Source organism: Leucopleurus acutus, assembly GCF_964270905.1.
Source record: "Leucopleurus acutus genome assembly, chromosome: 11".
In the NCBI taxonomy this organism is placed as follows: Eukaryota; Metazoa; Chordata; class Mammalia; order Artiodactyla; family Delphinidae; genus Leucopleurus; species Leucopleurus acutus.
Genome location: NC_139152.1, coordinates 7197947 through 7222464, shown reverse-complemented (window position 1 = coordinate 7222464; position 24518 = coordinate 7197947). Strand labels below are relative to the sequence as shown.

General features: G+C 56.2%; 3 protein-coding genes across 8 annotated transcripts; 1 reads left to right on the top strand and 2 right to left on the bottom strand.

Annotated features, from left to right (window-relative positions):
• Positions 1-397: 397 nt before the first annotated feature.
• On the bottom strand, positions 398-13431 carry USP5 (ubiquitin specific peptidase 5). 4 transcript variants are annotated; one of them, XM_082849307.1, is made up of 20 exons: positions 13272-13431; positions 10160-10285; positions 9870-9936; positions 9539-9672; positions 9237-9382; positions 8808-8992; positions 8242-8336; positions 7509-7702; positions 6713-6784; positions 6205-6292; positions 5951-6076; positions 5323-5476; positions 4813-4987; positions 4103-4191; positions 3093-3284; positions 2447-2590; positions 2216-2361; positions 1843-1996; positions 1635-1719; positions 398-1010 (listed from the first exon to the last, which is right to left on the bottom strand). In XM_082849307.1, exons 1-20 carry the CDS (start codon positions 13380-13382, stop codon positions 917-919), a joined length of 2577 nt encoding a protein of 858 aa, XP_082705433.1. In that variant the 5' UTR covers positions 13383-13431; the 3' UTR covers positions 398-916. The 4 variants fall into 4 exon arrangements, with proteins under 4 accessions (XP_082705433.1, XP_082705434.1, XP_082705435.1 ...); XM_082849308.1 differs by having other exon boundaries at positions 9813-9936; positions 13272-13413; XM_082849309.1 differs by having other exon boundaries at positions 3162-3284; positions 9813-9936; positions 13272-13413.
• A 1164-nt stretch (positions 13432-14595) lies between these two features.
• On the top strand, positions 14596-16382 carry CDCA3 (cell division cycle associated 3; the record flags this gene model as incomplete). 2 transcript variants are annotated; one of them, XM_082849356.1, is made up of 5 exons in its annotated part: positions 14596-14715; positions 14963-15089; positions 15641-15859; positions 15997-16100; positions 16227-16382. In XM_082849356.1, 5 exons carry the CDS (start codon positions 14596-14598, stop codon positions 16380-16382), a joined length of 726 nt encoding a protein of 241 aa, XP_082705482.1. The 2 variants fall into 2 exon arrangements, with proteins under 2 accessions (XP_082705482.1, XP_082705481.1); XM_082849355.1 differs by having other exon boundaries at positions 15566-15859.
• A 1986-nt stretch (positions 16383-18368) lies between these two features.
• GNB3 (G protein subunit beta 3) lies at positions 18369-23913 on the bottom strand (the record flags this gene model as incomplete). 2 transcript variants are annotated; one of them, XM_082849336.1, is made up of 9 exons in its annotated part: positions 18369-18874; positions 19663-19879; positions 21297-21498; positions 21595-21661; positions 21750-21912; positions 22030-22093; positions 22182-22288; positions 23547-23585; positions 23857-23913. In XM_082849336.1, 9 exons carry the CDS (start codon positions 23911-23913, stop codon positions 18768-18770), a joined length of 1023 nt encoding a protein of 340 aa, XP_082705462.1. In that variant the 3' UTR covers positions 18369-18767. The 2 variants fall into 2 exon arrangements, with proteins under 2 accessions (XP_082705462.1, XP_082705463.1); XM_082849337.1 differs by having other exon boundaries at positions 21598-21661.
• Between the last annotated feature and the right edge of the window lie 605 nt (positions 23914-24518).

Below are 24518 nucleotides of genomic sequence, written 5' to 3'. Positions count from 1 at the left end.
CTCCAGCGGGCCAAGGCCGGACAAGGGACTGCAGGGCCTGGGGCCCAGGGCTCCCTAGCCACTGGGGACATTTGGGAGGTACCCATTTGGGCCCCCTCTCCTGTGATGGCTGGAAGGAAGGACTCTTCACCCCATCCGTGCTCTGTATCGCCCCACTCCACTTTTCTTCATCTGACAGCTCGCACCCCTCAGCTTTCCTCTACTCCCCCAGTGCTCACCTCACTCACCCCCCAATCTCCCAAGAGCGCTAGAATGGTAAAAAGCACAGAACTGCCTACGAGGGGGCACGAGGGTCAAAGGGCTGGGGCCGGGAGTTTTCAGAAACTGGCCCTCCTGCTAACCCCAGGGGGTTAACAGTTTCCCCCAAGTTATCAAACAGGACAAGATTGAACCATTGTACTTTTATTCACATCCTGTATTTTGGCATTTTCCAGAGAAGGACAGGGGAGAGACAGGGTGGGGAAAAGACTGAGGCAGGAGGGTGAGGGGGGTCCCCATTTCCCTTATGTCCCTCCTTGCCCGACCACACGGGGAGCAAACACGAAGTGGGGAGGGGAGGCACAGAAGCCCCCTCCTGTGGAAGAGGCTGCACAAAGCTACACCCACACCACACACACAAACAAGCCCGCTCCACGCCACGCCGGCAGGATCACAGAGAAGCAGAGCACTATGGGGTCAAGGGCAGGAAAGCTACAGTCTCCTCACAGACAGGCAGCCGGCCCCTCCTGTCCCCTTCCTGCTCTGTCCCCAAAGTCTCCCGAGCGCCCCCCGCTTTGCTTGGCCATTCTCCCATGGCCACTAGCTTCTTCCCTGCTGCCGGGGACGAAAAGAAAAAGGGTAACAGCAGGGGGGCGCCCAACCCTCATGCTGGGTGGTCTGTCCCCCGCCCTCAGCGGTAAGGGCTCCGGGCAGGCTCTTAGCTGGCCACTCTCTGGTAGAAGTAGATGTAGCCCAGGTCCTTGGGCGGCTTCTCAGAGGCACACACTTTCTGGTCATTGTAGATCACCCATCTGGGGAAGGGGGTGGGGGAAAAGGATGAACAACCCGGGCATTCGCAACTCGGTCTCTCTGACGTGGCCCCTGGAGTTGACCCTGGTGACTCTGGGGCAAAGGCTCCCAACATTCTCTGCCTCGGTCCCCAAACCTACAGTCCAGCTGCCACCTGTCTCAAGGGAACGTCCTAATCTCACAGGGTCATTCCTACTCTACTCGGTGTCTTCAGACCCTGTGGTATCTTTACAGCCACCTGCACCCATTCCTTTTAGGTAGGGATCAGCAAGCTTTTGTCTGTCAAGGGCCAGACAGGAAATGTTTCAGGTTTTGCAGGCCATCCGGTCTGACACAACTACTCAGCCTGCCTGTTGCAGCGTGAAAAGAGCCACAGGCAATACATAAACGGGTAAGTGTGGCCATGCTTGTAAAAACTTTATTTATAAAAGCAAGTGGCGAGATTCAGCCCTTGGGCCCTAGGTTTGCCGATCTCTGCCATCAGGCTTTCTGCCAATTTCTGGTGAATTTGTGCCACCACCAGGCAATGCCTTATTGTCCCTCACAAATATTCTAGGACTTTCAGGATGCCCCTCCCCACCCCCAGAAACACTGTCCCATTCAAAAGGCACGTGCTGTCCCCTCACCTGCCTTCCTTCTTGACATGGCATACGTAGTGACCACACATGGTTGAGGTGCCCATGTGACTAATGAAGGCGAAGAGCTGATACTCTAGGGAGGGAGGGGCAGGGGAGGAGACAGTGAGGGCGGATGCACCCAGCAGCTCACACCCAGGACGGGATTTCAGGGAGTGTGGATCAGCCCCCGCCCGTCCTGGTTCCCCGGGACACTCACTTCCAGGACCGTCCCGGACCTTAGGTCCCACCGGTATGGACTCGGAGATGGAGTCAGCAGCTGAGCGGCCCTCGGAGATGTCCATGGCAGCTTCCGCGTCCAGGTCGTCTATGTGACTGAAGATCCAGTCCACAGCCCGTTCTAAACTATTATTCTGGGAGAGGAGGGAAGCGTTACTTTTTATGTTTTAGCAAAGTCAGGGTCAAGAAAGCCCCCAGTGAAGGCCTCTGCTCCCTTATCACAGCCACTAAAGGGCAGAGCCCCAGACTGGCCGTACCACACAGGTCATCCTCGCTCTTGCTCACGAGGGATGGAACCTCGCTCCCACCCGCTTCCTCCCACAGGTCCCGCCCTCATCTGGGGGCGCCCATACCGTGGCCCGCAGGGCTTTCAGGGCCTGGTCCCGGGAGAAGCCCATGGAGACGATGGTGGTCACACAGTCCTCTGGCGGGGGGTCAGCTGCTGCGCTTGTGGAGCCGGGCCCACTGGAGCCAGGCAGGATGAGGGGGTTTGCAAAATCTGCGGATGTGAAGGGGTTGAAGTGTTTGCGGGAGGGTGCTGGCCCTGCCTGCTCACCACCCCCCAGCTCCCCAGCTCTGCTTACCTGGATCATCCATGTGCGACATGACCCAGTTCATGGCGGCCTCGGCCCCGCTGTTGCCCGTGTAGTAGACTGCTTTGCGGCAGGCGTCCATCGGGAAGCCCATCTCCACCAGCTGGATGATGACCGATTCATCCAACATGGGCGCTGTTGGCGGAGAAGCGCAGGCACAGGGGCCTGACTCCTTGGGCCACTCCCTGCCCCTCCTCGCTCCCACAGTCCACCCCCAGCCCTCTTCCAGCCACCCGTTCCATGTGTTTTTCCTCCATGGCCTGGCACCTTATTCCAGAACTAAAATGACAAAACGACATCACGTGTGGCCAGCAGTATCCTCAAGGTACAGAACTGAGGCTAGAGGTCCCCCGGGGAGCCCCTTCCTTGCCCATTCTCTCAGAACAGGCCGTTTCTGGAGTATGATAACCTGCCCCCGCCCCCTACCCAACTCAAGGTGAACGAGGGCAGAGGCCATTAGCCAGCCACACAGAGGATGTGGCTGGGGGTGCTCTATTGGTCCTCACGTCCATCAAGAGGGCAGAGGAAATTTGAAAGGGAGGACAGGAGAAACACAATGGACAGGGACAAGGGGAGGCAGGCAGAGAAGACCCCCATCAGCAAGGGAAAGAGACAGGCAGGAAGAAGAGTCACTAACATGTCGGAGAGGAGAAGTGAGGGGAGCAGAAGGAGTCTTCGTCTTCGTTGCCATAGAAACCAAGGCTACCTTTGGGCTCATCCGGAGTGACCAGGGGTGGGGCAATGTCGGGCAGCTCCTCCTCTCCAGGCTGCAGCCCTGTGCCCCTCAGCTGGGAGATGTCTAGCTCCTCTGGCATCTCGATGGATACATCTGCAAGTGGAACAGCAGGACAGAGGTCACCTCAGCAGCTCCCCGAGGCCCTCTGGGTATAAGCACTCCAGGAGTCTCAAGCCCCTGCCCCCATCCTGCTCTGTAGTAAGATGCTGCTCAGAGCAGGACCCATTGCAGGGTTCTCAGTGTAATAAAAATCATCACGGGCCGGGGTTTAGGAGACCAGGATTCCAGTCCTGGATCTACCACCAATGAGCCACGAGCCAGGAAGGCGCCTCCGAACGCGCCGCAGAATGATTCTATACTTCCGTGGGGCTCGACTTATCTGGGAAATGAAGTTAATTCTGCAGTTGGCAAAGTCATCAGGGGCCTGTAAGGCCCGTGAAAAACTGTTTCAAGATTATCAAAATGAAAGCATCTTACCAATTATATAAAACCATGAAGATAACTTTCGGTTTTAGGTCATAACTATAAAATCGAAGAAGTGTTCAACAACAAGATCCGACTGTACAGCACAGCAAACTGTATTCGATATCTTATGATAAACCATAATGGAAAAGAATATGAAAAAAAAGGAATGTGTATATATAACTGAATCACCTTGCTGTACAGCAGTAATTAACACAACGTTGTAAATCAACTACACTTCGATTAAAAAATGTAGTGAAAAAAGTAAAAAATCAAAGAAGTCTTAATATTTTTAGTCAGCGCTTTTCAAACTAGACACATTTTGAAACATCTAAGGTAATGTTTCCCCTTTCGGAGGGAAGTTGAAGAAGCATTAGTTTACGTGTTAAGGCCCCTTCTTTTTCTAGCGCTTTCTGCTTAGCCTCCCTCGCTCGTCCCAGCCACCATACCCAGTTTCTTGGGCACCCAGTCTAAGCCGAAGGTGAACTTCTTGATCTGGATGACCAGGTAGTCAGGGAATGAGGCAAATCGCGTGGTCCTAGGGAAGAGAGAACGTCCTGGTACCCAGAGAACCTCTCCTGAAAGCCCAACCCCGGGTTCAGCCTGTCATGGATAGAAGCCCTAACAGCCCAGAAGACACTCCATATTCTTTTCTTGCCCTGGTCAGGCATGAAGAGCATCTGTAGACACGGAGAAGCAGAAGCCAGGGAAGTGAGGGGGCGTGGGGGGGGGGGGCGGGGGGCGTCTCACGGGCATGGATTTCATGGCTGAAATCCCGGCAACCAGAGACTCTTTCACATCTCAAGTTCATGCACAATGATGGGTTAGCAAAGAGTAAGATCATATACTGGAAGTTTCAATTCTGTCCACGACTGTCACTGAGTGCCTGTGCTTTGCCGGGATCGGGGAAGTGAGCGGAGAGAGGCTGCCCTGGAAACTGATTCCATCCCAAGAGAGACGAGGGACTGGTAGGGGCAGGTCAAGGTAGCGTGTCGCAATTATCCGAGTCCCCTCCTGCTGGGGCCTCCTGGACCGGGGCACCAGCCTCAACTGACACAAGTCTGAGATTATGACCACAAAGGGACTCGAGAATGCAAAAAAAAAGGCTGACGGCATCTTTGGGTTTACGCTGACACGGGCCCAGACCCACAGGACTTACTTTACGGCTACTGATTTGGCCTGCAGGGCCGTGCTCCAGAAGTCATCTACCTGCTCGGGGGCCCCGTAGGCCTCCAGGCAGGAACTGAAGGGCACCTGGGCCCGAACAAGTTCTGGCAGTGGCAGCTTCTCCTCTTCGGCTTGCCGCTTCTTCTCCTCATACTCCAGGAGCTCCTCTGGTGACAGAATCAGTGGGTGGGTCCTTCAGAGGGGGCTGCCTCTTTCCCCCCTGAGCCTCTCCCTACTGGCGCTGCGTCCACGACAACCTCAGCTCCTCCACCTCTCCAAACCTACCGGACACACGTCCGTCTGTGATCTTGCCTCTTTCTCAACACAGCTCTGCTGACCAGCTGCAGGCAAGGTTAATCCCACCTGCCCCCAACAGCCCTGCCTCGGCCCTCTGGCTGCGGAGCAGGGCGGACCACGGGCTCTGCTTCTGCAAGGCACCCAAGCACTGCTCCCAGGCCTCAGCCTCCGCCTCCAGGCCCCGCTGGGAGAGCAGAGTGCCCACCTTTGTTCAGGGCCGCGTCCATGGGCACAGGCAGCTGCATGATGTAGTCCACTCGCTGGGTGTACTTCACCTTCTCCGTTGCCAGGCACTTGATCTTTTCTTCCACCAGGAAGCGGAACACTTCATTAGGATTTTCAGAGCTCCGGCAATTCCTCTATGGGGAAGAGGCAGGGTGGGGAGGTCTGGGCAGCCAGGCACTGGGATGGGAGCCTAAAAGAGTCACTGGCGGGTCAGGGAGAGAGGGGAGTGGAAGAGAGACAACCACGAAGAGGGGCAGGGATGCCAGAGCACAGCAGAAGCCTTCCCTAATCAACCCCGCCAGTTCTGGCCCATCCGGGCACGGTGGGACTGCGTGGCAAAGTGTCTGTACTTTATAAGTGCTAAGTAACCGCCTATCGTTTTCTTTGAGTGCATCCTTCATTAGGCTGCAAGCCCAGCGACTGTAAGGGTCGCTCCTTTGCTGCACTCCTCAGGTGCAGCCGCTCCTCGCAGGGAAAGCTCAGGGCGCGTAGGCTGTGGGGTCCCGGGGCTGGGAGTGGGTTAGGACTGACAGGAAAGAATGGGCAGCAAGGAGAAGGGAGGGACCTGAATCGCAGGCAGACAGCAGGTGTGTGAAGAGCGCCCTCACCTCCACCATGTTGATAAGGTGAAGGAAGAATTCTTGGGCATCCTGCTGCCGGTTGGTGGAGAACTCAGGGTGACCCTTGCCAATGAGGGCCTTGAACATCCGAGGGGCGATGCCATCTTGGACGTCCTAGGCAGAGCCAGGGCGGCGATTCAGCTGGGGCCCGAGAGGCCACCAAGTGGCCTTCTTTAGACACCTCCCGGATCTCAGTTTGCCCACAATTCCAGAGCCTGAAAGGGATGGAGGCCCAGACTCACCTTCTGTTCCGGCACCTGCTCCCCGTCGCCCGACTCTGCTGCTGGCTTGGAATACTCTCCCGAGAGAAGGCCATGGCCCAGCTTGGCCCTGCATTGACATCCAAGAGAACCACTCAGCTTCCATCTGACACCCATCTACACCTCATCGTCCCCAACTCAACCCCTGCTCAAAGCCCCCTTAGACAACTCCCTTAAATGTGAAAAACCTTAGATTCCATGGGAACCCAACTCAAGGCAGACAGCGTGCCCAGCAGGCAGTCATCTGAGAGCCTCTAGCTGGCCGGGGGCTAAACAGCCTCTAGCTGGCCGGGGGCTGAACTGCCTCTAGCCGGCCGGGGGCTGAACTGCCTCTAGCTGGCCAGGGGCTAAACAGCCTCTAGCTGGCCGGGGGCTGAACTGCCTCTAGCTGGCCGGGGGCTGAACTGCCTCTAGCTGGCCAGGGGCTGAACTGCTGTCCACTCCAGGGGGTCATGGAGGAGCGAGAAGGCGCACAGGACTGGCTACATACACCTGGGTGCTGAAGTCCTGGGTCGGGTCCGTCGGGGCGTTCTGGAAGATCTTCTCCAGCTTATCCACATATCTGAGAGCAAAGGGAAGGGTCATTGGAGGGGCCTTGGTCCAGCCCCAGAGGAAAAGGGAAGGGAGTAATTATCTACCAGCTCAGGGAATAGGTTCCCTCCAGAGCGGGGAGGCACGCAGTTGACCCTTGGGGTCCACTTCTTTCCAGCAACCTGCCCTCCCTCCCATTTCCAACTTGGTCGGCATGCAGGGCACTCCAGCCCCGTCCCTGACAGAGAGTCGGGGGAAGGGAGAAGACAGCCCAGGAGAAGGATAAATACGGTTCATATTCTTTGAACAGAACGTGTCAATGTGTTCTAAGTTTTCACGTGTGTACCAGGCCTTCCCAATTAGACACTCACTTATGCTGAGAACCTGCCTTTCTTCTATCGTCAAGTCCCTAGCCCTCCCCTATCCCCAAATGCTCCATGTACCTGTTAGGTGCTCACCTGATGTCACTGGCCTAAAATAAAGACCACCTGCTCGCCCTTGAGTCAGTCAGGAGGCCTCGGGGGGCCCTGGGGTTGGGCGTCTGGCCCCACCAGTGGGTTTGTGTGTGGCCGGGTTGACAGTGATGCAGCCCTAGAACCTGCTCCCCTCGCAGTGTACCAGGAGCTAAGACCGAGCTAGAACAGAGGGCCTGAGGGCAGCCAAAGGAGGGTGCCTGGAGGCTGGCTGCCAGGGGAGGAGCGGGCGTCATGGGCGCAGAGCCCGGGGGCCGGCCTGGGGGAGAGGGCAGCACTCACTTCCTCTGGAAGTCGGGGATGCTGAAGAGCACCTGGACCACCGAGTTGAGGTAGCAGCTGTTGCCCAAGTTGCGGATGCCTGTGTAGCCAGGCCCGAACAGGGGCTTGAGCGGCACCCCCGACTCCTGGATCAGCTCCCACTCGCCGATGCGCTGGTTCATGTCTATCTCCAACTCCGTCATCGTCTTGTCCGTCTGCACAGGAAGGGGCACCTCAGACAGGCTAAGGAACGCAGCCCTGCGTCTTTTCCGTTCTCTCGCTTGGTCTAGGACGAGAGCCAGCTGGAGCCTGGAATGTGCTGAATTACGGGCTCTGACACGGGAGGCCCATTGGGTATCCTCCAGTGCAAGTTCCGGAAGGCCACAGGCAACTGTCCTAGGGGCCCGTTAGGCAGCAGGCCTCTGCCCAAATGAGGGGATGAAACGAACTCAACTCCCCAGAGCTAAAGCGTTCATCCATGCTGAAGCCACCCCTTCTCACCCTCAGATCACCCAAGCATCACTTCCTCCATCCCCTGGACTAGGCGGCCCCCTGGAAACTCCTGCACACCCTCCACAGTCTGCAGTTACTCCCGTATCTCCGTGAGCATCTGATCAATGCCTGCCTCTTATCTGGAATATAAGCCTATGAGAGCGAGGACCACCCCGTCTCATTTGCAGTGACCAGCACATAGTAGGGGCTCAGGAGTAGTCAGTGAATGATGAAACGATTCTAGAAGCTGAAGGGGTCTCACCTTCTGCATCTTCAGCATGTCGATACCAAAGTGGGACAGGTGCTCGGCCAGGTTGGGGTCCAGGACCATGTCATCCTCGTCATATGAGTACACATCTAGCATAGGAAGCAGCAGCAGCGTCAGAGGGGGCGGCTCAGGCCCAGCCTGACCACCAACCCCACCCCCTGCCCTGAGAGGCCTCGGTGGGACAGAAGGACGAGCCGTGAGGGTAACGCTCTTGGCACCCTCGAGCATCAGTGAGGCCGTAAGCCCTTCTGGGACTGGCTGTCCGGGAAGATGGGGTGAAACAGGACAAGGGTTGGAATTCCTTGTGCCTCCACCCTACAGGTAAGGTTCTAGAGTGAGATGGGTTTGAAAGAATACTCACTAAGAGACAACGATGGTGACCCCTAGGAAGGGGACTGAGATTTGGGGGTTAACTGAAAATTCAGTTTTACTGCAATATTTTCATCGTTTATCAAGAGAACAAACTGGTGTCTTGTTCGTGTCGCGTGAGATGAGTTAGGGGTTAAGACTCAGCGATTTCCGCGTGGAGGTGGTCGGCGGGGGGGCGGGGGGGGTAGTACCAGCTCCGTCAGGTGTGATGGTGCCCAGCTTGACGGCTAGCGGGTAGCCCGTCTCCCTGTAGTGCTCCACGGCGTGGTTGTTGCCCCCGCTGCCGTCGAAGTAGCGCCGGCCACAGAGGATGGAGCCATCGGTCAGGTTGAGCCACAGGTTCTCCCTCATGTCGCACTTGGAGCACTTCCAGCCACTAACCCCGGGAGAAGAAAATTAGCTGAAATATGGGTCAGGGGGTTATGGGAGAGGTGGGTCCCCCACTGGTCCAAGACCTCTCTCTTCTCCTCTCCTCTGGAGATGCCCTCACTTAGCTCAGCTCCCCCAGGTCTCCCTCCTCAGCCTGCTCCCGACCCTCTCTCCCACCAGACCCCCAGGAGGGTGGCCTCTTGGCCCCAGCTCTGGGGGCTGCACCCCGAGGTGGAGGGGCCAGGCCTCACCAGGGAGGGATTCGAGCAGGGCTGTCCAGCTGCTTGACGTTGAAGGCATGCTTAGACACCTGCCGTACTTCCCCATCCCAGGCCTGCACCTCCTGCTTGCGGGAGGCTGAGTCGGCCGACAGTAGGGCCTCCACCGCACTGGTCACCTGGGGGAAGCAGAGGGTGAGAGACAGGACCCAGCCCATAGCCCCACGTGCCCCTCTAGCCCCGTGGTCTTCAGCTTTCTCGGGCCTTGCCCACGACATCACTGCTCTGGCCCCGCCTGCCCTAGAATCTTCGGTAGGGCAGGAAGGTATTCATACCCGATCTCTGACAATGTCAGGCAGTCCCCCCAACCCATCCCGGGCTATCTCCAGGTAATCCGGCAAAATGACGATTTTTACATCCTCATCGTATTCATACTTCTCCTCGTTGAGCTCAAACCCGCCTTCGACACCTGGTAAGACAGGGAAGAAGAAGGGGGGTAGGACCACCACCACAGGTCAACACCCCTCCTCTGAGACAGCACTTCACCTTGTTCCCTCCAGGGTTTCAGGGCCACAGATCAGGCCCATCCTTCGGGGGCTTTCCTAGTACCTCTGAGAGCAGGAATGGCCAGCTCAGGGAGGAGAACAGGACGGCCGTGATGCTCACCGATAGCCAGACGGGTGGGCTTCTTGCGGGGAGGGTCTCCAGTGCCTGCAGTTGTGTCTTCCTCTTTCTGCAACGAGGCAGGAAGGGCAGCGTCAGCCATGAGCACCAAGGAAGGTACAAATGAGGAGGCTGGACGGGATGGAGTGGGCTAATCTCGGAAGAGAAAGGAGCCAAAAACACACGTGCTGGGTTTTAATGACACCAACAGAAATGGGTGAGGGGGAAACTGAGGCCTGCGGGAGGTCGGGGGCCCAGTGGGATGTGCCCGAACGTCCTCAGGCCTCGCCTACCGGGCGCCGGGTCCGCCGGAGGTGCAGGTAGACTCGCTGGCCGGTCTTGTTGAAATGTCTCTCCACATACTGTTTCCCAAAGCCCAGGAATGTGTTCATGCAGATGTAGAGGCCACCCTCAGACTCCTGCAGGACAAGAGGCAGGGGAGGGAACACAGGCAGGATGAAGCCTGGCCAGGGGAGACCAAGACCCGGAGTCAGAAGCTGCTGGTTTCCGGAAGCAAGATCTGTCCTCAAACACCGTGTGGCTTTTGGCGAGTCACTTAGCCTTCTAGGACCTGGCACCTGGCTAAGAGCCTCCCCATCCTCCTGTGACTTTGATAACAACCCACAAGGACACCGGGGCTGAGCAACACCTATCAGTCCCCATTCCTCTTCCTTCTTGCTTCTTCTTGGGAACCCTCTGGTATACTGCAGAGAACTCCCTTTACCTCTTTCCTGGAGCCCAGAGATCCGGAGAGTGAACGGGGATCAACTACCATAGACTTGGAAAGACCTCCATGTCAGACACTGAACCTAATCTAGGGACACCATGACCAACCCCACCCGACCTCCAAGATTCAGCAAACCTTCCAGACCAGAGGAGCACAGATGCCAGCACCTGAACAAGACACCTAAGCCCGAGCTTGCCAGCAAGGCCAGACCTTTCCCTTCCCTCACTCTACCAGGCAGTCGATCCCTGGTCCACACTGGTCTCCTCCTTCCTTGCCTGCTGAGGTCTGGCTCCAGGAGAACAATGCCTTGCTTGGGGCTCACAGCTTCACTGGGACCCAGTCTGGCAAGGACATGAAGTCCAGCACTCTCCAGTCACCGCCCTGATGCTTCGCCCCTCCCGCCCCCGACCAATAACCAAATCCCCACTGAAGTCCCATCAACCTCCAACCTCAAAGCCATCCTCTTTCTAGAACCATCTATCAACACCTTCTGAGACAAGAACACATACGACCCAGGAAGAAAACAGGGAAAGACAAGTGTCCACCGTAAATCACAGCTGAGGAGGAAAGATGGGCTTTCCCCAAACTGAGCAAGTCCACCCGCGCCCTTGTGAAGAGAGTGACGGAGAAGGAGGAAATTGGACAAGAGCCTTCCCTCAGATCCAAGCAACAACAGGCATCTTCTTCCTGGAATTAAAGCCTCAGTGGCCTTGAAAAATTCTCTGCTATGAGTTAAAAATAGGGCACCGGGGGCTTCCCTGGTGGCGCAGTGGTTGAGAGTCCGCCTGCCGATGCAGGGGACACGGGTTCGTGCCCCGGTCCGGGAAGATCCCACGTGCCGCGGAGCGGCTGGGCCCGTGAGCCATGGCCGCTGGGCCTGCGCGTCCGGAGCCCGTGCTCCGCAGCGGGAGAGGCCACAGCAGTGAGAGGCCCACGTACCGCAAAATTAAAAAAAAAAAAAAAAAATAGGGCACCGCACCGCAGTTCTCAGTCCCATAGATTGCTCTGTACCACTCCCTAGAACAGTGTGGGTTATAACGTTCATGAACAAATACAGCATTTCTCATCACGGAGGTCATATAAGCTTTTTCTACCATGAACCCAATTTGAAGATAATCAAATATGCCAGAAGTTGGTTAGCAAAGCCAACCAATGGAGATCTCCTGACTTGGGGTGAGAGAAGGAAAGTGTAATGAGATTACAAAAGCCCCTTTTGGATTGTTCAAACCATTACTAAGGAGAGGGACAGGAGTGTAGAGAAGGAGCCACTGTAGGTAATTGAAAGAAGGGAGACTTCCACCATCTGTTGATAATTGAGGAAAAAACCTTTCCCTCCTGAGAAAGACAGTGCTTCACCAATGCATGCACTTGATAAGACTGGGAGGCCTGTGGGAGCTCTGCAGTGATTAAACTCCTATGTTGCAAAGAAAAGACGCTGACTCCACCAAAGATTGGGAACCCTGGAGCTCTGCTCTGAGCAGCCGTCCTCTTTTAGCTCTGCCAAAGCCAGACTTCAGAGAAGCAGCACATTGTCTGGGGCCCAGATCAAAGCCTAGCAAACCAAGCAACCTACAAATCACAGTGATGATCCTGAACTGGGCCTCAGATCACGCTGCTATCCCCAGCACTGGCGATGCATTAATGAAGCCTTTCCACTCTGACTTGCAGTTTTCCCGGCCACGAGCTGGTCTGGCTGAACACCCTGGGCAGGGCCCAGCAGCGGCTTGAGGGAGGGGTGGTGAGGGGGGCGGATCCCAGCCAGGCTGCTGCCCTCTCAGTTCAGGCTCTGGCCTAGCTGGAGGCTTGTGTCTGCCTCAGGGTGTCACAGGAAGGCAGAACTGCAGGAAGGGAGGGAGGTACCGGGTGGAGCCTGCAAAACGTGAAGCACGGTGTGGGCGGCGGCTTTGCCTAACTAGTCAGGAGTGGGAGCGGGATGGGAAAGGGGCCTTAGTACCCAACACGAAAGAAACCACCTCTCTGGGAATACTTTCAGAAAGGTTCCCTCTGCTCTCTGTGATGGGCGGGAGAAAGAGAGAGGGCTGCGGCCATAATTCACCTCAAAGGAGAAACGACTAGGGCTTTCCTCTCCTCTTTCCTCCTCTCCCTACCACCAATGACCCACCTCCCCGGCCCCTGTCCATATTAACCATGGGTGGAGGCTCTCTAACTCTGCCTTTTTCAGAACCGGGTTTCTTCAAGGCCACTTCCAGACTACTAGTCGCCTGGGAACTGCAGTCCCCACCCTCCTACCCCAACCCGGGCCCAGAACTGTGTGTGGGGGTTGCACCATCCCTCCCACATGAGACTACAAAACCCGGAGAGCCATGCGCGATAGGCAAGGCCAACTCCCAGGCTTTCGCAGGGGTCCACATGGGAGATGTAGTCTGGCAACCGGGTTGCGCCTCTGGCTTAGAACGGTAACGAAGGGAGTGAGCGACTACAATCCCCACAGTGCTCCACGAGACCGGGTGCGGGTGAGGCGGGCGCGGTGGCTTCCGGGGGCGGTAGTCACACGACAGCTCCCGCGAATTCGAAGCAACGGCAGGGGTAGCGTGGGAGACTACAAGTCCCATGGTGCACCGCAGGGAGGCGGTGGCCCAAGACTTGCAGGCCCCGGCGGAATGACCAGGGCGATGGAAGGAAGTCGTGCTCGCTGTGGCCGTGGGGAATGGGCTTACCGGTGTGTCGAAGGAGAAGGCGCACTCGTCTTTGTGGACCCGGTCTCCAGCCTTGGGGACCCGGATAGTCGGTAATACTGACAGCAGCGCCTCCTCACTCAGCTCCGCCATGACACCGGCAGCAGCTCCTCGACACACAGCGGCTCCCACCGCTTCTAGTCCCCCACCCCCTACCCTTTAGTCCAATGAGCGCCACTCGTTAGGCGCATGCGCTGAAGGAAAGACGGGCGAGAATGGCAGTTGGACGGAGCCTGCCCGCTAGTGCTCCGCCCTCTGCCCGGCTCTTGACTATCGCCAATGAAAAGCGCTTCTAATGCAATCGATGCTCGGAAGAGCCAATCCCACTCCTCTAGGTTAGAGCGCACGTAGAGCAGTGAGATGGGTCCCGGAGTTTTGGCTGCTGGGACTCCGGTACCCTACAATCCATTAGTGTGCTGTCTATTGAAGAGCAGAAACTGACGGTGGTTTAAACCAGTCAATCCCAGAAACTTTCCTGGGGACCTGTCCAATGGGAAAATAGAAGGGCAGTTGTAGTATTGATATTTGAAAAGGGGCTGTCCAATGAGGCGGGGTTTGAGAGTTAGTGTCGAGTGATTGCTAACTCCGTCGACCAATAAAGATTACGATCTCTTTGGCCTCAGAAAAATCTTCATAACTCCGTCTCCAGCTGGATATGTACATAATAATTCATGATTCTATTTTTTAATAAAATCATTTGATTTCGAAACTGAAGGTCTCAAAAGCGAAAACTGGCATTCTGCAAAGTCTTACGACAGACAGCTCGCAGCCCTATACTGAACAAAAGTCCCTCTATCGAGGAGGCGGCACCCCTGGCAAGTCAAGCCGTCGTCCATTGGCCCCACAGTCCCCATGATAGACGTCCACCCAGCCCAATGGCTTCCTGCACTGGAGGCGGGTCTCACATAGCGGACCTATAGGAACCAGGGTCGACTCAGCCAATAGGGTCAAGGCAGGGGCGTGGCGGGAAGTTTGAAACTTAGCTTCGGGAGTTGAGGATCGAGCTGTTTTGCATCCAAAGCTGGAACTGGGGCCCGGTAAGTGATGTGAATAAATTAGTGAATAAGTTAGCGGGCCCCGGAGGCCCAGAAGGAGCTGCCTTGTCGTCTGTATCAGTCATCATCCCCTCTGAGACCTCTGGCCCGGCGGCCAGGCGCTTCCTCAGCGGGGAACTGGGGAAGTTCGGGTGGTCTGGAGTCAGAGGGCGAACGTGGTCGCGGTAGGGACTGAGACCTGAGTCACTTCTCACAGGCATCCCTTCCTCGCCCGGGCCGGGCCCTGCCCCCTCCTATTTCTCCTGGTTGAGATGGGCTCAGCCAAGAGCGTCCCAGTCACTCCAGCGCGGCCTCCGCCTCACAACAAGCTGCTGGCTCGCGTGGCGGACCCCCGCTCACCCAGCGCCGGCATCCTGCGCACTCCCATCCAGGTACTCAGGATCGGGGTGGGGGAGGCAGCGAAACTGTCTGAATTTGGGGGCCTCTGCCTAACCTGATTCTGAGAGCGCTCACTCCCCGCCACCACCCCCCGCCTTATTTTCCACATTCTCAATCCCGGTGAAGTAGGCTGAGTGTCTGAGGGCCTGGGCAATTCTCGTCTGGAGTGTGGACCTGAGGCTACAGACCTGGCGGGGAAGAGTGAGGGCCCAGACTTGTTCTAGCCTTTGGTCCTGACAGGTAGAGAGCTCTCCTCAGCCAAACCTGCCAGCAGGGGAGCAGCTGGAGGGCCCTAAGCAGCCCCAGGACTCAGATCCCCGCTCTCCTACCCTTGGCATTGCACGGACACCTATGAAGACCAGCGGAGGTAAGTGTTGGGCCCAGGGAATCCTGGTAACGCTGTCACCTGGCATCCTTGGGTGACAGCATTATCAGAAGCGGCCTCCATCCTCCTGCTTTGAACCCATGTCACTCTTTTTTTTTTTTTTGCGGTACGCGGGCCTCTCGCTGCTGTGGCCTCTCCCGTAGCGGAGCACAGGCTCCGGACGCGCAGGCTCAGCGGCCATGGCTCACGGGCCCAGCCGCTCTGCGGCATGTGGGATCTTCCCGGACCGGGGCACGAACCCGCTTCCCCTGCATCGGCAGGCGGACTCTCAACCACTGCGCCACCAGGGAAGCCCCCATGTCACTCTTCTCTCAACACTTTGCTCCCTCTCACCAACTTCTCTCTTCCCAGTCCCTCATCCACCAGGGCGTGACTCCTAAGGCTCATGTATCTTGTCCTCCTTGCTGAATGCTTTGTAACAGAGGGTCACTATCTCACCTCACTTCTCCCCCCCATAGAGCCCCCAAGCCCACTGGTGAAACAGCTGAGTGACGTATTTGAGACCGAAGACCCCACATTAAATCTTCCCCCAGAGCCTGTTCTGCCCCTAGAGACACCTTCATCTTCTCCACTGGACTTGCCTCTGGGCACCCGGTTTTCCCTTGAGGATCAGATGTCACCTTGGAGCCAGACTGAGCTCCCCTCCAGGCAGGTGTTTTCCAAGGAGGAAATAGGACATGCCTCAGAAACCGCTATGGCCAGCCAGGACTCAGACAAGCCCTCGAGAGACCCCGAGACTCCTTGGTCTTCAGGTACAGAATCTAAGGGCAAGGTATGGGGTAGAGAAATTGGGAGAACACTCTGGGATAATGTCCATGAATGGATGGAGGAGAAATAAACTGTAAACCCCTAATCTTGGCTCCTTGTTTCAACTCCTTACCAACTCTAGGTTCTAAGTGCAGCAGATGGAAAGCAAACAGCAAGGTGCTAGGGAGACCTCCTCTCACCATCCTGCAGGATGACAACTCCCCTGGGACTCTGACACCACGACAGGTAAAGGGAGAGAGGGTGAAAGCTATTACTAGGAAATCCAGCGTAAAGATGGGAGCCCTTTTGCCCTATCTTCTCTCCCCTGAACAACCTCCCGCCCTCCCTCATCTTGCCCACTGCCTTTTGCAGGGAAAGCGGCCTTCTCCCCTGAGTGAAAATGTTAGGGAACTAAAGGAAGGGGCCGTTCTGGGAACTGGACGACTTCTGAAAACTGGAGGACGAGCATGGGAGCAAGGCCAGGGCCACGACAAGGAAAATCAGCACTTTCCTTTGGTAGAGAACTAGGGCATGCACGGCCCCAGCACTGGGACTCACCAGGGGCCTAGTGTTATTCTGTGTCCTCTCACCCCTTCTTTCCCTGGGAGACTGGAAAGGCTCGTTTTCTTCAACTCCCCCTACACTACCAACTCTGGGACTGAGAGCTTCCTTGGCTTTCTTTGTGTTTTATGTGTTTCTGTATATTAAAGCAAGTGATTTTTAAATGATTTTTTTTTTATCGGAGTATAGTTGCTTTACAATGTTGTGTTAGTTTCTGCTGTACAGCAAAGTGAATCAGCTATACGTATACATATATCCCCTCTTTTTTGGATTTCCTTCCCATTTAAGTCACCACAGAGCACTGAGTAGAGTTCCCTGTGCTGTACAGTAGGTTCTCAGTTGTCTATTTTATGCAGAGTAGTGTATATATGTCCATCCCAATCTCCCAATTCATCCCAGCCCCCGTTTGTGTCCATACATTTGTTCTCTATGTCTGTGTCTCTGTTTCTGCTTTGCAAATAGGTTCATCTGTACCATTTTTCTAGATTCCACACATATGTGTTAACATACGATTTTTGTTTTTCTCTTTCTGACTTACTTCACTCTGTATGACAGTCTCTAGGTCCATCCACATCTCTACAAATGACCCAGTTTCATTTCTTTTTATGTCTGAGTAATATTCCACTGTGTATATGTACCACATCTTCTTTATCCATTCCTCTGTCGATGGGCATTTAGGTTGCTTCCATGACCTGGCTATTGTAAATAGTGCTGCAGTGAACATTGGGGTGCATGTGTCTGTTTGAATTATGGTTTTCTCAGGGTATATGCCCAGTAGTGGGATGGCTGGGTCATATGGTAGTTCTATTTGTAGTTTTTTAAGGAACCTCCATACTGTGGCTGTATCAATTTACATTCCCACTTAAATGATGTTTTTAAATGTTATACCTAAACCTTGCACTGGGTCTTTTGTATGCAGAAAGGCAGCCTGGGGCAGGGTGGGGGGAGGGGGGGCTTGTGTTCCACGGCCTGAGTGTCCCGCACTGACACCTCCAAGCCTCATTTACGCACCTCCCTTAAATCCTGGTGTTCCCCAGGGCACTGTCCTTGGCCCTTTCCTCTTGCTGTCCCTGGGTGTTCACTTCTAGGGCTTCATCTGTTACTCATCTGTATTCTGGTGACATCCAGGTCTCTCTACCTAACCCTGATCTTCATCCAGCTGCCCCAGAGGAACTTCAGAGCTTGTCTAAAGTTGAATTTGTGATCTTTCCCCCAGAGTTACTCGTCCTGCCCTATCCTCTCTCCGAGTGAATGGCAGCACCATCCGCCCAGTTGCCAAACCCTAACCTCGGCCATTACCTTGAATCCTTCCCCTTGAATAGCCCATAGCCTAGGCGCTGGTCACTTCCTCCTGGAGAGTCTGCATCTTTAATCCCTTCCCCACCCCTTCCCATCCCCCTCTGTCCTATCGCTCTTGCATTTCTTGCCACCTACCTCCTACCTTGTTTCCCTCCATTTCCTCCAGGCTCCCCTTCCTCCATTTCATCAACCGACATTGCCGCCAGGGCCATCTTCCCGAGGAGCATCGCTGATCACGTTACTACTCCACTCAAAACTCTTCAATCGTCCCGCATTGCCTGTAGGGTAAAGTCTAGACTTCTTAGCTTTTTTAGGCCTCTTACAATCTGGTTCCTTCTCAGCACAGCCCTCCTGTACAAACACACACATATGCACCCAAGGCAGGCGGTGGGGAACCGTTGTGCACAGCCCCCCTCCCAGCCTCCTCCTCCTGCCCCAGCTCAGGCCCTGCCCATGAGGCTTGGGCTCCTGCCTCAACCTTCCTTTCTGCCCACAGCTCTCTGGTACCCAGCCTTTATCATTGCACATGTGATACGTTATTACTTAAGTGGGACCTGCATCTCTTTGGAACAGAAGTGGGGTGGGAGGCAAACATCACAGACATACCAGGGCACTACTTTATTGCCAGTGCTTTAGGAGAGGCAAGAAGGTAGACAAAGAAGGAAGTACGAAGGAGAAGGGGGCCAGGACCCTAGTAGTGCCAGAGCTGAGGGCCCTGCGCCACTCGCGTCTAGACAAAGGTGGTGGCTCTGGGGGCGGGGGAATGCTAGGGCCTGTGGCCTCAGTGGGAAGCCTGCTAGGCCTGCCAAGGGTAGAGAAGCTGTCAGGACCATGGAGAAGGGGAGGCCATGGGAGGAGATGGGGCAGTTCCCCACCCATGTCCCTGGTGTTGCCTCCCAAAGGCACTCTCCCCATACTCCCCACGCCCTCAAAGGGGAAAGCTGGGCGGGAAGGGCGGCTGCAGGGTAGAAGAGAAAATCTTAAAGAAATCGGGCAGGGGAGAGGGCAGCCGAGTGTCTTCGTGGCCTTTTACCCCCCCGTCCTCCAGCCTCCTCAGTTCCAGATTTTGAGGAAGCTGTCCCAGGAACCAGTGGCCACAGCCATCCCATCAGCTGTGACCCCCAGGCAGCTGACCCTGTTGTCGTGGCCAGAGAGGATGCCTGAAGAAAAGGGAGAGGAGTTAGCCTGGCAGGGAGTGTGTGCACACAGGGCCGCTAGGTTAGCCAGGCGACACAGCTGACTAGAGGAGGAAAGAGGATTAGCCCTAAGGGGCGGGCCTTCTATTGAGGCCAATCTCTCTGTGCAGAACCTGGGGTGGGGGAGGGGAGGGGAGGGACCTGGGAGGGCTGGACATGTCAACGTGCCGGGAGAAAAGCAAGGGCACTAGAAAATGGGGAGGGCTTCCAAATGGAGATTTAGGCCCCGAGAGAAGTGACTTGCCCAAGGCCACTCAGAAAGTAAGCAGTGGAATTAAGACTTGGATCCTGACTCTCTGGCCCAGTGTTATCTTCACTGGGCACCTGGCCTCTCCCAAGAGAAGAAGCCACACTATCTGATTCAGCTTCAGACCAGGCCAGTCCTAGAGAAGCACCCAGGTTGGGGTCAGGGCCACCAGGTCACTCTCCATCCCCTGAATTCTGTCACTGCATAGTCCCTGAGATGGCCCTTCCCTTTGGTGGATGCCCCTGAAACCCAGCACTGACTGCACATTCAAGGCCCACAGGTCTGGGGGTGGCCAGGAGGAGCTCTTCCGGTGGGAAGCAGCCATGGCAGGCGCAGTGGAGAAGGGCCCGTTAGAGCAACTTCGCTTTGAGAGAAGGTGGTCCTAGATTGGGAAGCAAGGGGGGCTGGCTTCTAGGGGTAGAGCTCAGTTACCGAATAATTAGGGAGCAGTGGTAAGAGGGTCCCCACAAGGGGAGCGAGGTGGCCGTGGTGGGCAGGCTCTTACCCACTCGCTCGCACTTCATGGAGTCCCAGACATTGCAGTTGAAGTCGTCGTAGCCCGCAAAGAGCAGGCGGCCGCTGAGGGAGAAGGCCACGGATGTGATGCCGCAGACGATGCTCTCGTGGGAGTAGGTGGTCAGCTCCTGGTCCGCCCGCAGGTCAAACAGGCGGCAGGAGGCGTCGTCCGAGCCCGTGCAGATGGCCTCTCCATTGGGGAAGAACTGCGCGTACAGGTGGCCAGGGGTCAGGACTCAGACCTGGGTAGCCCGCTGCCTTTCCTGCCCTCTCCCTGCTCCTGCCCTGGTGACTCCAGGCCCAGCTGTTTCCCTCAGCCTCCCCGGCCCCCGCCCCCGTCCCTTCCACCGCCAGCACGGTCGCTCTTCACCACTGACGTTTGTCACATGCCAGCTGCAGCCGGGCTCCCTACCCCCTTCCCTGCTCCACAGTATTTCCACGTTGCAGGGGAGAGCATGGGGCTGAGGGAGGGTGGGCAGCGTGCCCAGGGTCACATGGTCAGAAGGGCGGAGGCTGTCCCAGACGCCAACGACTACAGTCGGCTGGATCAGTGTGTAAGCACAGGGCCAAGTACACATGCATATCCTGAATCTCATCATGAGGAAATGTCACATAACCCGATGGAGGGAAAGTCTACAGAAAACTGGCTTGTACTCTTCAAAAACGTCAATGTCACGAAAGACAGAGAAAGGGCGCAAACGGTTCCAGTTTAAAAGAAACATATGTATATGTATAACTGATTCACTTTGTTATAAAGCAGAAACTAACACACCATTGTAAAGCAATTATACCCCAATAAAGATGTTAAAAAAAAAAAAGAAACTGAAAATCCAAGGCAAGGGAATGCGATACATGTTCCTGGACAGAAAAAAAACGTGGCTATTTTTCAGATAATTGGTGAGATTTGAATATAGACTATAGTACTGCGTCAATGTAAATTTCCTGATTTTAAGAATTAGACTGTGACTACTAAAGAGAACGGCCTTGATTTTAGGAAGTACACACTGAAGTATTTAATGGGTAAAGAGGCATGAGGTCTGCAACTTACTTTCAAAGAACCCAGGGAAAAAGCTAATGACAAAGCGTGTCTATACCTACATCTAGGTGTGTGTGTGTCTGTGTCCGTCTGTCCATCTATCCCTCCCTCACTCTACAGAGAGGGAATGATGAAGCAAATGTGGCAGAAAGGTAACAGTGAATATGGGTGAAGGGTAGATGGGAGCTCTTCTTGTTACTCTTGCAACTTTTCTGTGAGGGAAAATTATTTCAAAGTGGAAAGTTGAAAGGGGCAGGGGCTTCCCTGGCGGCGCAGTAGATCAGAATCCGCCTGCCAATGCGGGGGACACGGGTTCGAGCCCTGGTCCGGGAGGATCCCACACGCCGCGGAGCAACTAAGCCCGTGCGCCACAGCTACTGCGCCCGCGCTCTACAGCCCGCGAGCCACAACTAGAGGAAAGCCTGCACGCAGCAATGAAGACCCAACGCAGCCAAAAATTAATAAATTAAAAAAAAAGGAAAGGGTCAGGGGGCTGCAGGAGGGGATGAAGGCTGTGTGTGTTGGAGGTGGAGAGGTGTTCCCGGGAGTCAGAGAACAGAGGGGGCGGGGCTGAGGGGACTGCTCACGCAGATAGCATTGATGTCCGACTCGTGGCCCGTGAACGTCTGCCGGCAGGTCCCCTCCCGCACGTCCCAGAGCTTGGCGCTGGCGTCACAGGCCCCCGAAATGAAGAGTTTGAAGTCAGGGGACACGGCCAGGCTCATGCAGTCCCCCGTGTGTCCCACAAACACAGTCTTCTGCTGCCCGGTCTCGATGTCCCACAGAGCACTGCGGGGTGGGGGGAGGGGAGGGGAGGGGGTCACAGAGAAAGGCCAGCACAGAGGTGCCTCCCAAGCCCCAGCACCCACAACGCTCGGTCCTCACCACGTGGTGTCCCCGGAGCTGGTCACAATGTTGTTGTCGTCCAGGAAGCGGCAGCAGGAGAGATAACCTGGGGGTAGTTAGGACAGTGCCCTGGCTGCCGGCCGCCCCCCGCAGGGCCGGGACTTCCTGGGACCCTCAGTCTCTCACTCACTCACCTGTGTGAGCAGAGAGCTCCCGGCTGACCTTGACATTGCCCTCCCGGGATTTGAGGCTGTAGATGGAGCACATGTTGTCCAGCCCCCCACATGCCACGAAGTTCCCCGACGGGGCGTAGGCACAGGTCATGACCCAGGAGGAGCGGAGCGGGATGGCGTGCACCTGCGGGGGGCAGGGCAGCGGGGGCCTGCGCTGAGCTCCCAGGTGGAGAGCAGAGAAGGGGAGCAGGAGGCCCCCAGGAAGGAGGGCGGCAGAGGGGCCGGGAGACAGGGCTGATACCTTGTTGGTGGTGTAGGTGTCCCACACAATCAGCTTCCCGTCTTGCGAGGCACTTACCAGCAGCCTGGGGAGAGAACGCTCGTGCCACCCAACTCTCCATCCTGTGTCCCCCTAACACCCACCCCCGGCCGCCCACGCCTCTTAAGCCTCACTTGGAGTCGGTGGCCCAGTGCATGGCGTAGATCTTGGCCAGGTGTCCCCTTAGCGTCCGCCGCGTCCGCATCTGCACTCGTCCCACGACCTCTAGGCCAGACACCAGCTGCAGGAAAGGGAGCACTAAAAATCAGGGTGAGGACTTCCCTGGCAGTCCAGTGGTTAAGACTCCATGCTCCCAATACAGGGGGTAAGGGTTCGATCCGTGGTGGTCGGGAAACTGAGATCCCGCAAAAAAAAAAAAAAAAAAAAAAAAGGAAATCAGGGGGTGAGCAGGGTGCATGCCCACGTGTCAGTGTCACAGCCACTGATCTGTACAAGTTTCTGTTACGTGCCAGGCTCAGGGTCAGGGCCCCAGTCTCAGAGCTTTCAGGCCCTGCCCGGCAGTGGCTTAGACTGATGCGGGAGACAGACACAGGCATGTTGCTAAGGGTTTAACCACCACCTCTCCTGCGTGGGCTGGGGGAGGAGGGGGAGGGGGAGGGGGATTTGCATCGTATAAATAATACCACCTTGACCAATCCAAGCTGCCGATGTGAGACCACCACACACAGACTTGGGAAGAGATGCACACATCTGGCTGAACCCAGCTGCTAGGAGCCTGCCCTCGCCAACCACTGCTGCACGGCCAGCTCTCACTGGGTACCCAGAGCAGCTGCATGGCCCTGAAACTCCTTTGACCTTCTAGACTTAGGCTGGGGCTCCAGGGTCAAAAGACTTGACTTGCCATTTACTTGCTTTGTTATCTCAGGCCAGTTACTTAACCTCTCTGAGCCTGTTTTCCTCTGAGCCTGTAAAATGAGGTTTACAGCACCTACCTTATGGGGTTGTCATGAAAATGAAATGAAATTATGTATTTAAGCAACTTAGCCCAGTGCCTGGCTCATGTTCAGTAAATGTTTACTCTTATTATTAACATTTAATCCAATCTAAGATGCCACCAACTCTACGAAGGAAAAAATCTGTGAATTATAATTGTAAGGCATCGATTGTTGGATGCATCTCAATTTCCGAGATGTCAAAATGTGAAAAAATGCATCTTAGAACTGACGACTTCAGTATTAGACAGCTAGTACCTAGAGTCGCGAAGGGCTTCTGATTGACAAAGCCCTACCCCTCTTCATCCTTGCCACCCCGTCGTTTTATGGACGAGGACAGGACAGAGTCTGCCTCCTTAGTCTCCGACTCGGTGCCTGGCCCAGAGCAGACCGACCTCGCGAAATGTTTGTTGAATGAATGAATTCATGTCATTCCTCACTCCAAGGACACGCTGTACTAGAGCTTGGGCACCAGGCTGTGGCTGGCCAGGGGCTCCCCTCCCCACTCCTCCCCTCCGGCCCTGTCGGGCGGGCAGGAGCTCTCACCTCTGCCAGAGTAATGTCAGCACAGGCCTTCCTGGCATCCTGTGGGGAAGCAGACATCAGGGGACGGTAAGGGCAGGGTGTCGGGGGGGGTGCGTGGGCGTCTGATGCGGGTGGGTTTGGGGCTCTAGGGTTTGGGGGCGCCTCTCAAATATGAGATCCAAATTCAGGAGGTCTCTGGCGACTTCCAGGTCAGGGGTCTCTCGGGCGTCACTCAAGGGTGAATCCAGCCCTCTTCCCCCACAGGCCCCACTCCCGCACGGCCCGGTTCCTTGTTTTCTGGGGTTCCCTGGTGGGAGGGTTCTGGGGTTACTGCAATCTGCTTCTTGAGCTGCTCTGCTTCCTGCCGCAGCTGCTCCATCTCCCCCATGGCGGGCAGCGGGAGGCGTGGCTCGGGCTCCTGCCAGGAACACAGGGTGGGTGTAGGTGGATCCCCATGTCTCTGGCCCTCACACCTCACACCGGACCCCTCACGAAGGCTGGAGCCCAGTCCCCAGACAGGGGACTGACTGGGTGGTCTGCACCACCTTCCCCGCCCGCCCCTCCCAGTGTGGAGTCCTGTGCAGCCGCCCCGGCGCTGGCCCAGCCCTGCCTGCAGCCCCCAGCCCCAGAGGGCACAGCCAGCCCAGCTCCCTCTTACTTGGGCTCTGACTGGACCTCTTTAGGCTTCCAGCTCCGGTTCCCAGGCGTCTCCTCACTCGCTCAGCTGCGATGCCCGCCCGTCACCTGCCCCGGCTCTGCTGCCAGGGGAGCTGGCCTGGCCTGGCCCCGACTGGGGGCGGGGGGCGGGGGGGCAGTGACAGGGAAGGGTAGGGCCAACGACGTCAGGCAAATGAAATCAGCTGGCCGGGGTGGGGGGAGAGGACAGGGCAGGAGGCGTGTGGCTTCCGAGAGGCTTGGGCCCAGCCCAGGTTGGGGGGTGGGTGGGTGGCAGCAGGAGCGCGGGACTCCACGGAGAAGCAGCCCCCGTGACGA

What these genes read in the sequence shown, in the direction of transcription:
- USP5 (XM_082849308.1), bottom strand. Translation starts at nt 13,382, where the DNA reads ATGGCGGAGCTGAGTGAGGAGGCGCTGCTGTCAGTATTACCGACTATC. An exon ending in CAGGACTTCAGCACCCAGGT is followed by an intron (nt 6,293 to 6,712) that starts GTATGTAGCCAG and finishes ATGTCAATGCAG; the next exon opens with GGCCAAGCTGGGCCATGGCC. An exon ending in TGAAAGCCCTGCGGGCCACG is followed by an intron (nt 1,997 to 2,215) that starts GTATGGGCGCCC and finishes CTCCTCTCCCAG; the next exon opens with AATAATAGTTTAGAACGGGC.